The sequence below is a fragment of the Eretmochelys imbricata genome, chromosome 3, assembly GCF_965152235.1.
Source record: "Eretmochelys imbricata isolate rEreImb1 chromosome 3, rEreImb1.hap1, whole genome shotgun sequence".
NCBI lineage: Eukaryota > Metazoa > Chordata > Testudines > Cheloniidae > Eretmochelys > Eretmochelys imbricata.
The window spans coordinates 162,882,867-162,900,512 of record NC_135574.1 but is presented as its reverse complement, the minus strand read 5'-3'; the positions used below and the strand labels follow the sequence as shown (position 1 = coordinate 162,900,512).

At 38.7% G+C, this 17,646-nt stretch overlaps 1 protein-coding gene across 1 annotated transcript in view; it reads left to right on the top strand.

The window, feature by feature from the left end:
* The window catches only part of SPATA17 (spermatogenesis associated 17), a 153,094-nt gene that overhangs the window by 113,023 nt on the left and 22,425 nt on the right, over positions 1-17,646 (top strand). Inside the window, exon 9 of the mRNA XM_077811939.1 lies at positions 1,722-1,857. Coding sequence (XP_077668065.1) covers positions 1,722-1,857 — 136 coding nt within the window. The remainder of the gene's footprint in view (positions 1-1,721; positions 1,858-17,646) is intronic.

Here is a 17,646-nt window from a genome sequence, read left to right as displayed (position 1 = left end):
CTTTTTGTTTCAGGATGGAAGGGAGCTGGTATGGGAGAGGAGCTGGCAGTGGGGGGAACAGTGTGTGAGGGGCAGACCGGCCCCTCCCTGGCAAGGAGAAGTCTAAGGAGAGCCTGTGGATCCAGCTGACCCCACCTCACTACACCGTTAGCCAATGTCAGAAGTGAAGGGGGAGTGAAAAGAAGACCTAGTCCAGTTCAGGGCTGACCAGTAAGGAGAGCAGGGCTCTGCTACTTCCTTGATGAGGGAAGGCTGGTTCCAGCCCAGAGCCTGAGGAAGCTTATTTTATGGATGAATCATTTAGTGGATGGAATGAATAGGCCCAGGAAGGCTGATAAAAAGGAGCTAGCTGCACAGAGACAAGCTCGGAGCAGTACAGTGTGGTCCAGCTGACAAATCCATGGACAACCCTGATTTATAAGTTCACTGTTTTCCTTTTTTTTGTTTTGGACTTTAATACCCTGGAAGGGGTAGGACTCAGGTGTACAATAGCCAGAAAATTAAGGCACCTCAGCACTGGATCTGTGAGGGGTAACACCCAACTGTTGGGGAACCACAGTGGTGTGAGTCGTACCCTGCTGGGCCACAAGGAGGTGCTGCTGAGACAAGTTGGTCACATCCCACCTTTATCAAAATCCTTGTTTAACAACCCAAATCTCATGGGGAGTGTGGCCTTCAAATAAGCTCCCACCTTTCTTTTAGAATTTTTAAAATTAGCTACGCTATCCTCATGACAGCTCAGGCAAAATAATGTTCTAAACATCTGAAACACATACTTTTAATTCTAGCAATCTAATCACTTAACTACCATAACATAGAATAAAGAATATCTGCTGCTTTTCAGAACACCAGCAATGGCATATCTCATAGGATTTTAATCTATATTAAAATGTGATAAATCTGTACCAGATCATCTGCTCCTATGATGAAATGTATGGCAGCGGGCTTAGGAATAGGAAATCTTTGTGAGGTGCCCCTTACCACATGCCTCTCCGCAACAGATGGGACCTGTCTAGAACACCTGCAAACACCCATGGGAGGTTAGGGCCATCTATATTAAAGCCCTCTCCCTCCATGTCAGACTTGTGCCCCTTGTAGCCCCAGGCACTGGCAGCATGGCTCCCCTATCAGGGAGTTCCCCTCAATATTATTAATGGTGGCAGAATTATGCCCTTAACTATTACTGTTCAATACAATTAAGCAATCTTGTGATTAAGGTACACCATTGGTGATTTTATCAAAAGCAACAGACATTTTTTTAAATCTATGGTCTACAAATACATTGTAATTAATGTGACTATTAGTGTAGCATGTTACTACTCAGAGTGAGTAAGAGTAGCTGAATTGGACTCTCAGGGTTTGGGATGTAATTTTTAAAATAAGTTACAGTTTAAATACAGTGGTTGGTAAATAGCCAAGCAATCACCTGGGTATGCAAATGAACCAAAGTTACATCTTCACATAAAAGTTTCCATTCCATCATATCATAACTGTATGATTCTCTAATGTGGCACCACTTCTTTAAAAAAGTGGAGAGCCTGGGAGAGAAAATGCATTAGCTCTATGGCAACACTGAGAGGAGGACATAAACAAGTTAATGGAAAGTTTGTTGGGTATATGTTCTGCTCATATCTCACAGCATTTATACCTCTGATTTAAAATACTACCTACTGCAACCATAGTAGAGTAGTAATAAATATGCAAATATTTTTATCTTTCAGATTTTTGCCATTTTCTTCATGTCATAAAAAACAGGAGTATGACCCATTAATTCATACATCAAGTAAATATGGCCAAATGACTTATGGAATCAAACATTTCCGAGAAGAACACCATGAGAAATGGGTAGCAAACAAGGTGAGTCACTGTAATATGAAGCAAAGTGATAATTTTTTCGATTGTTATTTTATTAAAATCAAAAAGCATTGGGCCTGGTCCAAAGTTCATTGAATTCAATGGGAACATTTCCAATAACTCTGATGGGCACGGATTCAGGACTTCAAGTAGTATAATGGATTGTAATCTTTAAAGGTCGGATTCTACAAGATTCTGAGCTTCTTCAACTCTCTTTGAAGTCAACTGAAGTTAAGGGCACTCAGCACCCCCCAGCTGGTGCTTTGCACTTTATGGAATAAGGACCTAAAGTTATTGGGGGGAATATGCTTCTGATAAATGCCACATTACTTGCAGTATGTGCAAAAGATATCCTGTTTTATGTACTGCTTTTTCTGATCTGGTAGAGGAATAAATATGAAACACATAAGTGAATACTACTGAAAATCTCAACAAAAAATGGAAATATTAACCAATGCTTTTCTTCTTCCATTTTCTGCTCAGTTTTAAAAATGAGCGAAGAGCTATAGTTTCCATAAGATATTTTCATCATTCTCTAATTTGTCAAAAACCATCTCAAGTCTTTCTAATTCCTAACATGATAGGATGTGATGTTTCTCAAAACTTTTAACAGTGTATATATAAGTTCAACGGAAGGAATTCAATACAGGCTAGGTTGTCAAAAGTTTAAAAGCTTCAGTCATGTAGAGCATCAGTCACAAAGCATGAAATGGAAAAAAGACAATTGAACAATTGCTTCTTGGCTGTTTTGTAAGTTCTTGTAAGTTTTGGGAAGCAAAGGATTCTGAATTTATGTAACCTCCCAGTGGACTTAGATTAAAGTGGATGAAAGAAAACAAAGTTATCACACACCAATTCCTGCTAAACCAGGGCTGATTCTTGTCAACAGGACTTCTTTGTATCCTGGGTGAGGATTATCGGTCTTCTGGACATTTAAACAGTTTAGAGGGTCAGTGAGGATGCAATTAAAATGAATTAGAAATTTTTTTTTAATGTTCTAACAGTACTGGATGTTCGTATCAGCTCTTTAAATAGTGTCAGTAGTAACTGTGTTAAGACATGTTTAATCACAGTTTTCAAGCATGTTTTCCCTGGAAGTGTACACCCAAGTCTACAAAATCTGTCTCCTATGTCAATATGTTGCTAAGAGAAAAGAAGCCAGAATTTTTTTATTGCTTTTCTCCTCTACTCCAGCAAAGCTTCTCTAAAGAAAGAATCATATTCCTCTTTTGTCTACAGCTACAGTGATAATACTGTAGCTAGCTAGCCTTCAGTCCGTTAAGGATATGCTTGCTCTCTCTCCCCTGCCATCTCTCCAGTTTTAAAACAATTATCCGTACAAACATTTCAACTTGGTACTGAACATAAGAGTGAGAGTAAAAAGGAAAAACAAATTCTTGATTTTTTAAATAAGGTTTCTCGCATCTATATTAGTTTTTGTGTTTTCCACCAGATGTCTGATTTGGAAATTAAGATCATTAATAAGCAAAAAGCAGTTTTTTTCCCAACTTTTACAGTCAGCAGAGTAAGACTTTAGTATTTGAACATAATAATTTTTATTAAACTGCATTGCAGTTAAATGCACATAGGCCAATAATTGAACCTTCTTTCACAAACAAACAAAAGGGGAGGGGGCTGGATTTAGTTAAAACAAAATGAGTTACAAGTAGCATTGTTTGAAGCCAGCAGACATAGTGTAAGTAGGTTATAGAAAAGCTTCTCCAAACATTTTTTGCTGATATTCCTCAGGTCAGACCAGCAACAATTCTGTTTTTCCAATCCTGGGCATTTCTTGATAATATACATCATATAAGCTAGAAACTTAACTGAGACCACCAAACTCATTTTTACTTGTGATCTTAGACAGTTTTCAACCTAAATCTCTAGAGGTGAACAGCTATATCCATTAACCCAATATGACATCTAGCCTTCCAACTACCAATTCTAAATCAATATGAAGCTTCAATTAGGAGGCACTTACAAACACAGAGAGCTAATAGGAAAGAAGAGCAGTTTCTTGACCTACCTGCTGCTTTTACTGGTCATTATCATCAGGAAAGAGTCTAAAAATCTCCATTCCTCACCACTTTTTTAGAGAAAGAGGCCCTATCAAAAAAGATCTCAGATCAGATTTTCATAATCACTCCCTTTAAAAGAGAAACTCTTTCTTTTTAAGCACCACTTTAAGTGATCTACAAATTTATTTCTTGAATATATGATTATGTTGTGCATAACTATACTGTACACAAGATAAGCATATATGCAGGAAATGCTGTGGAAGAGACTTAACAAAATGGCAAACACCTTAATGCTGTCGAAAGCCTAAGGATCTTTCATCTCAGAATCTGTTACTCCCGTTGAGCACTTAACTGATTTTCCTACTTGAAATGTGTCAAACTTTGTATATAAACACAATTTATATGACAATCTGAGTGGATGATAGCCCTGCTACGATATGCATTCAGCCTATCACTGCAGTAGTGCATTGGGAAAGGAAAAATACTATTTTTCTTGAAATGTGATCGCCAACGACAGGGCAAGCCTACAAATTCTTGCACCAAGTCCTCCCAAGAAATCACCTTGATGGTGAGTGGCCTCTTCAAGTGTTAATGGAAAATATGTTGAGCCTGTTCCAAATTATCTGTTGAAAAGCTAGCTTCCTTGTGTTTTATGGGTACATCATATTTAATTATAAATTGCTCAGACTTATACACAGGTTTGTGTATACTGTTAATTTTAAAAAAATCACAAAAAGATTTGAATCTGACTATATAACTACTTGTTTATTCTTTCCTCAATAGGATATCAATTAGGTGAATATTGGTTTACTATATTTCCTCTTGAATAAACAAGATGGGGTATAGCACATCCTTTCTCAGATCATCATAGCAGCTGTTCGTGAATGCGAGAACGTAAACGTTTTATTTCTACTTAGTAATGATCTCCAAACTGTTATCATATTCTATGACCATTTGAAAGACATCACCAAGTAAAGGGAAAAAATAGTGTTGTATTTACATTTTTCACTGAAAGCATACAAATAGGTAAAGAGAAATATTGCAACTGTTATGATAACTACTGTACTTGATTTTGGTTTCCACATTTGTAAAAACTGATAAATAATTTATGACTTCTTTTTTAACAACACACTTCTAAAGCCTTATAATTTTTTGTTTTCATTTATTTTTTATTTTTATTCATTTATTTATTTTCAAATGCTTTGGAATACCTTAGACCATATTTATATTAAATGTGCAGTTTTAGTATTAAGAACCTACCAATCACCATGAGTTTAATCTATAATGATAGGTCTCATGTAGTTGGACAGTCTGGGAATCAAATATACTAACTATAATTTTTTTGTTGTCAAAACACTCACATGTTCATATTTACTGAAGCAGAAATGCTATCCTACAGCTTTTAATCCAAATTGGAATTAGTTTGCATATGCATTTTAGATAACTGACTCTAATGGCATCATTTAATGTTTTCCTTGTTCGGGAAATTCAGGAAGTGACATTTTAAGATTTCCTTGTTGATAGAATCTTTCCTCATATGCCTTATTATAGGTGAATTACAACATGGCTGCAGCACTGTTTCATTATTTGCACATGCATTTTGGCCCTAAATACAATTTTATTATCTACAAAGCATAAAATATCCAAGTGCTCCAAAGAATTAATTTAGAGAACCTAAGCATATTGCACAGAACATAAAGTTGACCTTTACCGTCTACAGCTTTTGGAATAGAGTGGGATGTGGAACACATCATAGACTTAATGTGGCACAACGCTGTCTGCAGAAACTTGGGTGGGACTGTGACTGCCTGCCCATTGCACCCGATGATTGAATCTGCTGTCACCAGCATCCTGATAATAATGAACATTCGGCTTAACGACCGTGATTATGATTATCATAATTGATGTGCAAGTGCAGTGTGTGGGGATCATTACAGCTGAACTGTACAGCAGAGAAACATGCCTTAGTTATAGATAATTTTACTTTTATGCATTGATTGGGATAAAATATGCCTTTCAAGTTCAACAGGACAGCTTAATATAATTTTAGGAAGGTTTCTACATATATGAATTGATGATTATGAGCTTGCTGCAAAACAGCCACTCTAGCTGTTTGTTTTGAATGGTTTCATTCCATTAATAACAGCAAATAATTAAATAATTAGATATTTTCAAGGGGAAATATCTTATGAGTACAGCCTGCATTAATCAAATATCAAATTAAAAGTGTTTCTGATTGCTATGGCATTGCCTATGCTAGGAAAAAACAGGATATGTAATTCACCCCCAGTACACCTCCACTGACAGTTGCAGCACTGGAAGCTGTATTGTAGACAGGACACAGGCATTTTTATCACTGTGTTGTGTAACCTGCAGAGCATGTGGTAAATATTCCTGTGCATTGTATACACTACAGTTTCCATCATTTTTGCCATCAGCGTAGAGTTACAGATCCAAATTTTGCCAGGGTAGATACAGTCATTAACAATTCATCAGAGACAGGATTTTTTTTTTTAATTCTCCATGATAATGATTGCCTTCACCTGAGCTTGTAAAGAAATGCACAAGTATGTGAACAAAAGTCTACACTAACTATATATACACACCACATGTATACATACATTATATATATACGCATACCCAAATAAAAGTGTATTTGTACTGCAGATGTGAGTTTGTATAATGTGTATGTATCATAGTGTATGTAATAACACTTGTTTACACGAGGACTACTGTCATAAATATAAAGGGAAGGGTAAACCCCTTTGAAATTCCTCCTGGCCAGGGGAAAGCTCCTCTCACCTGTAAAGGGTTAAGAAGCTAAAGGTAACCTCGCTGGCACCTGACCAAAATGACCAATGAGGAGACAAGATACTTTCAAAAGCTGGGAGGAGGGAGAGAAACAAAGGGTCTGGGTCTGTCTGTAGTCGTCTTGGCCGGGGATAGACTAGGAATGGAGTCTTAGAACTTTTAGTAAGTAATCTAGCTAGGTATGTGTTAGATTATGATTTCTTTAAATGGCTGAGAAAAGAATTGTGCTGAATAGAATAACTATTTCTGTCTGTGTATCTTTTTTGTAACTTAAGGTTTTGCCTAGAGGGGTTCTCTATGTTTTTGAATCTAATTACCCTGTAAGATATCTACCATCCTGATTTTACAGGGGGGATTTCTTTATTTCTATTTACTTCTATTTTTATTAAAAGTCTTCTTGTAAGAAACTGAATGCTTTTTCATTGTTCTCAGATCCAAGGGTTTGGGTCTGTGGTCACCTATGCAAATTGGTGAGGCTTTTTATCCAACATTTCCCAGGAAAGGGGGGGTGCAAGTGTTGGGAGGATTGTTCATTGTTCTTAAGATCCAAGGGTCTGGGTCTGTAGTCACCTAGGCAAATTGGTGAGGCTTTTTACCAAACCTTGTCCAGGAAGTGGGGTGCAGGGTTTTGGGAAGTATTTTGGGGGGAAAGACGCGTCCAAACAGCTCTTCCCCAGTAACCAGTATTAGTTTTCTGGTGGTAGCGGCCAGTCCAAGGACAACGGGTGGAATATTTTGTACCTTGGGGAAGTTTTGATCTAAGCTGGTAAAGATAAGCTTAGGAGGTTTTTCATGCAGGTCCCCACATCTGTACCCTAGAGTTCAGAGTGGGGGAGGAACCTTGACAACTACATTTCGTTTTTAAAAGCAAATTCTTTGCCCAAATATCCTGGCCTCGTTACTAGGCACAGCACCACGCTGTAGAACACACTCCTGAGCATGGATTGGATTGCCACAGAAAAGCTTGCACGAGGGGACTCAGGAAGAAAATCACTCTGAGCATCCCGTTGAGGAGTTCCTCATGCATTGATCCAGTGAGCTGGGATTTGTTCTCTTTAACAACAAACGACTGGGCATCAAACCCTATGGATTCACAGAACACCAGGACCATTTGCATGAAGGCTCTGTGCCTCCGCAACTGCTCTGGCTCCAACAGGCTACCACAGTGGCTAACTGGAGATTCATTACTAGATCTGGGCCAGAGGTCCCAACAGAAAATACAATACAGCCTGGAAATCTCTGTGGGGTAGGAAGTGTGCAAGCCTCTGACCTACCCACACCTACCTCCTCCTTCCCCATGTATATCTAGCACCGGCAGAGCACTGTCCGTAGAGCATTGCTGGGGTGGGGGGGAATAGTGTCCTTTCGAGGAAAAAATGTTTGTTTTTAAAAGTCAGTTTTATCAGGCCTGGGACCAAAACTACAAATGTATTAATCATAATTGTATGGTTATTGCATGGTGTCACTAACGGGACAGAGTTAAGATTGTTTAGGTGCCATAACTGTGCATTTCCAAACCTTATGATTTGTGAATTTCTTCAAAATGTAACCTTAACTCCACATATTCTGGATTTGTAATGCCTGTATTTTGGGATAATTACAAAATACATTTAATATTTTTTACCAATAACCTTACCCTCAACCTTAACTCCCTTTTAACATTTTTTTCTGGGAATCTCCTATTTGTTTTTTGTTTGTTTGAGTTATAAAAAAAAGTCATACAAAGATTACCCAATAAATAGAAAGTGAATGGCACCATGTGACATCTCTAATAAGTTAAAGATTTGTGGAATGATTACATCATTTTAATTTTTAAAAAAACTTTTAAGGCCAGATTTACTGGTATGCTTTGTTGTACAGCACTATGAATTACAAACACACAAGAAGGGACATTTGTAACGTTTTTGTGGGCCAGATTCTTGGTGCCCAGTTCAGCTGCTTTGTATTTCGCAACCAGTGTATGGCAGCTGAAAAGCTGGCCTAACAGGGCAGTTGGAAATTACCGTAGTGTAGGGGAATTACTAGGTGGTATAGTCAGCATAGCTGCCTCCACTGCTACATAGAGGACATGTCAGAGTTGGAAAGGGTTGTTGCCAAATCATGCTGCTCTTCCAAGGCTAGAAGGGACCCTTGTGATCTTCTAATCTGACCTCCTCTATAATGCAGGCCATAGAACTTCCCCATAATAATTCCTAGAGCACGTCTTTTAGAAAAACATCCGATCTTGATTATGGTCTATCAGTTCCTATATGGGGAACCAATATTTAATCAAGCAAAGAAAGGTATAACACAATCCAATGGCTGGAAGTGAAAGCTAGATAAATTCAGACTGAAAATAAGACATGCATTTTTAACAGTGAGAGTAATTAACCATTGAAACAACTTACCAAGTGTTGTTGTGGATTCTCCATCACAGACCATTTTACAATCAAGTCACCCCTTAACCTTCTCATCATTAAGCTAAATAGATGGAGCTCCTTCAGTCTATAAGACATGTTTTCTAATCCTTTGATCATTCTTGTGACTCTTCTCTGAATTCTCTTCATTTTTTCAACATCCTTCTTGAATTGTGGACACTAGGAATCTACACAGTATTCCAGCAGTGGTTGCACCAGTGCCAAATGCAGAGATAAAATAATCTCTACTTCTGTTTGAGATTCTCCTGTTTATGCATCAAAGGATCAAATTAAACCTTTTGGCCACAATATCACACTGGGAGCTCATGTTCAGCTGATTACCCACTGCAACCCCCAAATCTTTTTCAGAGTCACTTCTTCCCAGGATAGAGTCCCCCATCCTATAAGTATGGCCGACATTCTTTGTTCCTAGATGTACACATTTATATGTAGCCATATTAAAACGCTTATTTTCTTGCAGTCAAACAAGAGATCTAAATAGCTCTGAATCAGTGTTCTCTCCTCTTCATTATTTACCACTTGCATTTGTTAAGGAAAAGTTAGCATATGTGACTCCATTTTGGTTTGGGGCCCACCATTGTCCAAAAACAAGCACATCATACACCAGAAGGCGTGTTCCTTAGCTACTGCATTCCTGTGAAAATCCTCCTCCTTGTCTCCAGCCTGCCTTGACTCCAAGTATCTGTTCTTTGTCAGTCCCTAAACTCCTTATCTCCTAGCCTTTGATGTGAGGCCTCCCATCCTGATAATAAAAGTTACTAATGCATGGCTTTAGGACCATGCTGTGTAATTAACATACTAGTTTAGCACAAGGAATGCACCAAGCAGGGATAGGTGGTAGATAAGAAAAGGGTTTGTTTATTGGCTAAGGTTTCTGATACACGAGGGCAACATGCTTTGCTAAAAAGTATATAACCTTTGTATAATCTGTATTTGGGGTCCCCTCCTGGCTAGCAGGGGGGCACCACGCTCGAGCGTAATAAACTTAGTGTCTTTTGGGAACTCTGCAGTTGTGGAGTTTGTTTATGTGCCTCAGCCTAGATTTGAACTGTGTGTGACCTATCAGGTATCATTCGCAGCATTTGTGTGCGTGTCCTACCAGATGTAATTCGTAGCATTTGTGTGCGTGTCCTATTAGGTATAATTTGCCGCAGTTGTGTGCGTGTGCTCTCAGGTATAATTCATAACAGATTATAAGGTGGATAGAAAGCTGGCTAGGTCATCAGGCTCAATGGGTAGTGATCAATGGCTCCATGTCTAGTTGGCAGCCGGTATCAAGTGGAGTGCCCCAAGGGTTGGTCCTGGGGCCAGTTTTGTTCAATATCTTCATAAATGATCTGAAGGATGGCGTGGATTGCACCCTCAGCAAGTTTGCAGATGACACTAAACTGGGAGGAGACGTAGATATGCTGGAGGGTAGGGATAGGATACAGACGGACCTAGACAAATTAGAGGATTGGGCCAAAAGAAATCTGATGAGGTTCAACAAGGACAAGTGCAGAGTCCTGAACTTAGGACGGAAGAATCCCATGCACCGCTACAGACTAGGGACCAAATGGCTCGGCAGCAGTTCTGCAGAAAAGGAACTAGGGATTTCAGTGGATGAGAAGCTGGATATGAGTCAACAGTGTGCCCTTGTTGCCAACAAGGCCAATGGCATTTTGGAATGTATAAGTAGGGACATTGCCAGCAGATCGAGGGACATGATCGTTCCCCTCTATTCGACATTGGTGAGGCCTCATCTGGAGTACTGTGTCCAGTTTTGGCCCCACACTACAAGAAAGATGTGAAAAAATTGGAAAGCGTCCACCGGAGGGCAACAAAAATGATTAGGGGACTGGAACACATGACTTATGAGGAGAGGCTGAGGGAACTGGGATTATTTAGTCTGCGGAAGAAAAGAATGAGGGGGAATTTGATAGCTGCTTTCAACTACCTAAAGGGGGTTCCAAAGAGGATGGATCTAGACTGTTCTCAGTGGTAGCAGATGACAGAACAAGGAGTAATGGTCTCAAGTTGCAGTCGGGGAGGTTTAGGTTGGATATTAGGAAAAACTTTTTCACTAGGAGGGTGGTGAAGCACTGGAATGTGTTACCTAGGGAGGTGGTGGAATGTCCTTCCTTAGAGGTTTTTAAGGTCAGGCTTGACAAAGCCCTGGCTGGGATGATTTAGTTTGGGATTGGTCCTGCTTTGAGCAGGGGATTGGACTAGATGACCTCCTGCGGTCCCTTCCAACCCTGATATTCTATGATTCACTTTCTCAATTTCCATGTCATCTGCAATATTAAATGTTAAAAATATTAAAAAATGTTAAATGATGTAGAGCCAAGAACAGATCCCTGTGGGACCATTATTACTTGTGTAATTTAGAGCATCCCTTCAGCTGCTCCAAGTTATGCCTTGGACTTAATTAGTCCTTAGCTGGCCCCAAGATCTTACAGCCCCCTTTCTTCCTCTTGCCCTGACCACAGCTCAGTCAAAACCAATGATCTGGCCCTGATTGTAAAGTTTGTGATATTTATGAAAAGCCATCTTTCACAGTCACTGTAGACCACATTTTTGTCTGCTGTGTGTTATCCTTCAAAATAAGCATTGTGAGTCAGACCCTCTGATGCACCCTAGTTTAAGAGTCACTTTTAAGATTCCCCGTGCCTACGCAGCTCCTGTAATACCCACACCTCTAGCCATTAGCACAGGAGGAGCACCAACTATCTATGCACCAGCAATCCCCAGCCCTTGGGACCCTGGACAGCTAGGATAAAATAAAGCAGCCCTGAGGATGCTTTGATTTATGCCGGGGAGCAGCCTAGTAGGCAAATGGTCCCAGGATAAGGGAAACATAAAACTGCCTTAAAGCTACTTTTGCATGCCTCTCCTGACCTGTATCATATGCATCTCAGCCACAGCCTTAGATCTGGACCTAAGGTTTAAAGCCTCCACCAATGGTTTAAGTATCTTAAAGAGAAGTGCAATGTAAACTCTTGTCAATCTGATTGGGTTAACACACAAAGCAGTCTGTCAATTTGATTTACATATTACTTAGTATACAACTTTCCATTATAGTATTTCCTTTTAGTAAATACTGTAATATACTTTTGTGTACCATATATTTAAAAGGCAGAAAAATGTCACAGCAATCCTCATGAAATACCATGAAAGATACGCTGAATGTTAGCAATAGGTAACAATGGTAATTTACTATCTCTCATTACCATATGTTGCATCATTCAGTCAGAGGAGAAAACAATTGGTTTACATACTTGACAGTTTGCATAAACAGAGATTTCCCAGATTTCTGATTGGAAGACTACATCATGTTTACTGAAATATGCTTTCTCTTGAAGACCACTTTGTCACTGATTTCATTAAGTCAAATGGTACTAGAGTTCCCATGGGAAAATGTTCTTGAGTTATAGATTATTCTTTCTGAGAAGATCCTAGAGGTCATCCTACTGGGGCTGCCTTTGAAAATGCTGCTCTTAATAAATTCTGTAATGTAAATGATGGACTGATAACCAGATTATTAACCATAGACTGGCAGTCAAGTTATTTTCATAGGTGCATAAGGAAGGTTAAAATTGTGAGGCAAATTAAAATCCACAAAACGTATCTCAGGATATTATTTAACCAAGTGTAAAAAAGACAGTGTGAACAACTGAAAGGTTAAAAAGAAAGCCTGGAACAATTTTCTGTTGAAGGTTACTGGTGACTCTAAGAAAATAATAAGTTTGAAAGAATAATACAAAGTAGTAACTGGGAAGATTCGAGTCATTTAGTAAAGTTATTTGCATGAGAAAAGATACTGTCACCACTTTTCTAATCAAATCCACTCTAGTGGTTATTTGCAAAGGGTTTGTCAGCAACTAGTAGAACATTTTATAAAACCTGATTTTCAGTTCTGTAATTTCTCAGCGGGAAAATGCAGTCCCTTGATGATGATCCAGGGCTTTGAAGAATAAATTGATTCTAAAGAGAAAATTAGATGGTACTTATTATACTGTCTAACTAGCAATCCAGTGTCATTTGTCTGTTGGATGATAAATGTCTTGCTTTGCCTACCTTCTTCATTTAATAATGCAACTTGCATGTTAGTGGCATAGAAAGAAAATCATGTATTTTTATAAGAGCAAACTTTGTCCATCATTTCTTATAGTACAGCTTGAGGGGCAAGAATGTTTTAACTTCCCAAATAATTCTTCTTGTGCAAATTTCTTAGATGTTATAAAGCTTTTGTTTAAACAGAATTACTTTGGAAATAGAGTATACCCTGTAATCCCTCCAGCACTCCAGAAAAGTAATGTAAGGTTATCAACTGAATTGGGAGTTGTACTGGTTGATGAAGTTCCACCTTAAAAGAAGATTAAATAAACCATAAACAACAAGCAAATAAATAAATACAATTAGAACTGGGCATTCACTATCTTAATGATTCTCAATCTGTTGGAACAACAGTTCTTCTTATCTGACAAGGGGACTATGTGAATCTATATGGAATTTTCTATGCAGTTTTGCACTAATTAATCAATATTCTTGGAAATTTAGAGCTCATTCCTGTAGCTGCCCCATGTGTGATGCTCCCATTGAAGTCAATTTAAGTCACATTGTCACTGAAGTCAACCTGGCTCTATTTTGAAGTCTGTGGGAGTTCTGCATACACTGTGGCTGCAGATTCAGGCCTAGATAGTCTTAGAGGACATTCATCTGTCATTATGTTCCGAAGCAAATAGAATTGAAATGAAAGATGTCAAAAAGCTCTTTTGAGTTGTGTAGGAAATACATGGCATATAGAGTTGTCATTAATGTAGCTCAATGAAAAGCATTCAAGATACAGGGCCAGATCCCCGGATGATGTAAATCACAGTTTAGCTCCATTGACTTCAATGGAGATGCATCACTTTATATTAGATAAGGAGCTCTCCCATATTTCATACAATATTATAGGCAAAAAAACCTGATACCTGTTTTCAAGAAGAAATTTTCCAGGAGAAAGTTGTTACCCAGTTTCCAGAGGGATGAGAAATATTATTTCATTATGGATTTACTGTACCCTATCTTCAACTTCAAAATTGACTGTGGGCTTAAAAACTCAGGGCCTGATTTGCCAGCACACTCTCTGGCTACGTTGTGCAGTCTTGAGAGCCCTCACTCACATCCTGACCTGATGGCAAAGTATAATAGTAAATATTGTCCTGAGAGAGAAACTACTATATGATGCTGCTGCACTGTGCTTGAATATTTTTATGATTTATACTCAGTTGGATTAACAAGGCGTTATATCAGTTTTGGAGACAACACTTTTGGAGGTAGCTGCTTGTTATCTCTCATGGTATTAGTTTGATATAAGCTGGAAGTACCCTCCTCCATTTGAAATACAGATGATGAGTCAGACTCTAATCTCATTTACACAATTTTAAATGCAGAATCACTCTGGGTTTATACTCTGGAATATATTTCAAAGCTTCTGCATTAGAGAGAAGAGTTTACTTCTGTATACTCTTCACCAACTCAGGTTAAATGAATCCACCTTGATAGATATAAGACCAGGTACCTCAGAGTTTCTGTTTGCATGAGTCTGCAAAAAGGCTTCTCCACTGTCTTATACGTTATGTAGTCATTGTTACCACCAGTGTAAATGAGTGGGGAAGTCCTGTACTAAACCCACTTTACACAGGTTTAAATGACTACAAAAGACGCAAGGCAGCGAAGAATCAGGATAGTAAAGTGAAAATAAGTATATAAGAGACCGATTTTACTTAGAACAGCTTGGAAAAGGCATTATGATACTTTTAGCAGCATTGTTTTTTACAGTGAATCAGTTTGGGCAGGGTTCTACATTTTGGCCATTAGGAAGGAAACAAATAATAAAATTCCTGTCAGAAGGCTTTGAGGCGTGTTCAGATCTCTGAGATGTAGTTATATGAAAGAATGAAAGCTAAGTGTTAAATGCCACTGTATACCAACTGTATGTCCTGCTGTTTTGTTAGTAATACTATGTAGGTGTGAGAGACTCAGACCTAAAAGAAAGAAAAAGTCAATCAAACAATAAAAAGCTCTGCATATTAAAACAGACTTTGTACCCTCATGTGAAGCTGCTTGATTGAGCAGTGCAGTGTCAACCATGTCTTTCTTCTAATGCTAAAAGTAATGCACATAGACAGAGTGACAATCAGAGTACAGCCTCCCATCAGCTGTAATTAATCTTTTAGTTAACAAAGACTAGAAAAGCCTCTCATCAGCCTCTTCTGAAGTCTGAGGGACCCTGTTTTTTGATGTTTGCATTCTGAGTAAAATTGTCCCCACCAGTTCTAACAAATTGAAACACCAGGCTAATTATGGCGGCTAATGAAGTGTGTGGAATGGTCACAGCTTGTCGTGAAACTGTTCCTTCAGCTCAGATTAGAGTTTCATCAATCACTTTTTTAAACTGATCCAGAATTGCTTCTGCCCAGTGCTTGGCATTTTTAATGCTGTTTCTGTAATTGGTTTTTTCCCCAAAGCTTAGACTGTTTTTTGAAATATTACATTCTCAGGACAGGACTTACAAACTCTAGTTTATAAAAAAACATTTCATTATTGCCTCTATCAGCTGATCAAGTGGTAGAAAGCTAATAAAAGGAGCACAAATATAAAATTTGATATATTGCTTTTAATCCAGCTAAAGGTAGCAATAAAGCATATATACGTATATGTATATGAATCATTATTACTGTGGACTGGCTGTATACTGCAATCATATGAGACATGGTTTGTGGGCTAGATGGTTCAAATCCCACCAAAGGATTTAAATGAAATGAATGTGTTGGTCTTAGCTTATTTCCTAGTGGATTGCAGCCCTCCATATATCATTCAACATAGTTTGGTGTGATTTGTAGTTTTTGCAGATGTCCAGGCCTTTGGCAGCAGGAAGACCAAAATGTCTTACTATTTAAAGAATTTGAACACTCTGGTCAAAACTGACGTCTTCAGAGACGTATGGGAAGCTTTACAATATAACTCATACAGCTACTAGCCTGTCAATGAACAAAGTAACATATAACAATTTTTAAACATTCCCAGTTCCTATTCATTTATAAAATTTTGATTTACTGCACTGGCATTCTACTATACAGTATTTCTTTGGGAGTTCTGTGTAGATGTTAAAAAATACATAGGACTAAATTCTGTCCTCCAACATGCACATTGGAGGATATAATTTAATCTGTGCATTATCCACCTTAAAAATGAAATAAACATTTATGCGCTTGGTACTATAACTACTTGTGTTTGTATCAGAGGTTGTGGAGACTACTGCACACATGCACGTCAAAATCACATCAGAAGGGAAAATAATTTTAGCTTTATTAAAAGCTATTATTATTTATATTAAAAATCAGAAATTAAATTTGTGCTAACACATCTAGTATATTGCATTTTTCTGAATACTGTACCATCAGCGATATAATATTTGACAAGTATCAAGTTTCTTCAAGTAGTGTTTCTGTGGGTGCTCTACTTCAGGATACAACTGCACTCTGTGCCTTTGATCAGAGATTTTTGGTAGCAGTGTTCATTCAGCCCGGGCATGTGCCCCACATATCCTCATGCCCCTTGCCAAGGCTATATGGGGCTGCACAGGCGAACCACCCCCAGTTCCTTCTCATCCGCATTTGGCCTGAGACAGAATCTACTGTGTGCTATTTCTCTAATATTCAGCTTTTTTCTCAGATAGTTACCTATATTTACTGACCTTATAGTGTTATAGTTGTTGGAACAACTGTTCCCCTTGTTTTTCTTTTCTTTCTTAAAAAGGTTATTCATATAGATATATACTTAGGAGATTTCCCTTTCTAAGGGTTACATTTTCATTAGTTTTTCCTTGGGAATGGTAGACTCCCCAGCACTCAAGAGTGCCTTTACTATCTGAGTAATACTTGTATCTCCAGTGAGCGCAAGATCTCACTTCCTTCAAGGGTCGATCCCCCCAAAACAGAGAAATTAAGTTTAAAGTCCTAATGATGGAGCAAGCTTTATGTCCAGCTTGGGATCCAGGAGCAGATGACCCTCTCTACATCGACCTCCCAGTACCGCTAGTCACCAGAGATCAGAAGCGAGGTAGGCGGTACCACAGCAGCAAGTACATCTGTGGTACCAAAGTCTTCATCTACATCTGCCTCTAAGCACATGGAGGCAAGGAGTAAATCTCCAAGGAGCTCCTAGTCACCATCTCAGAAGAAGGCTATGGAGCCCTTAGGTCCAAAGATGAGCTCTATGCAGGCTCCAGGTGAGGCCAGTACACAAAAGTGAAAAGGAGTCAGTCACCTAAGAGAGACTTGGCACCAAATTCAGATTCCCATACCCAGAGCGACAGAGACAGGGTTGAAAAAACCAAGCCTGTGCCTGAATAACACTCAGTACTGATAAACAGAAAATGAGTGGCACCAAAGACCACTCATCTAGCTACAGTACCAAGGAAACCAACACCAACTCACTCCCATACCAAACACCCGGTACCAGCTATATCAGTACCAGAGCCATCCTCCACAGGTTACCACTCGGCCCAAACTTTG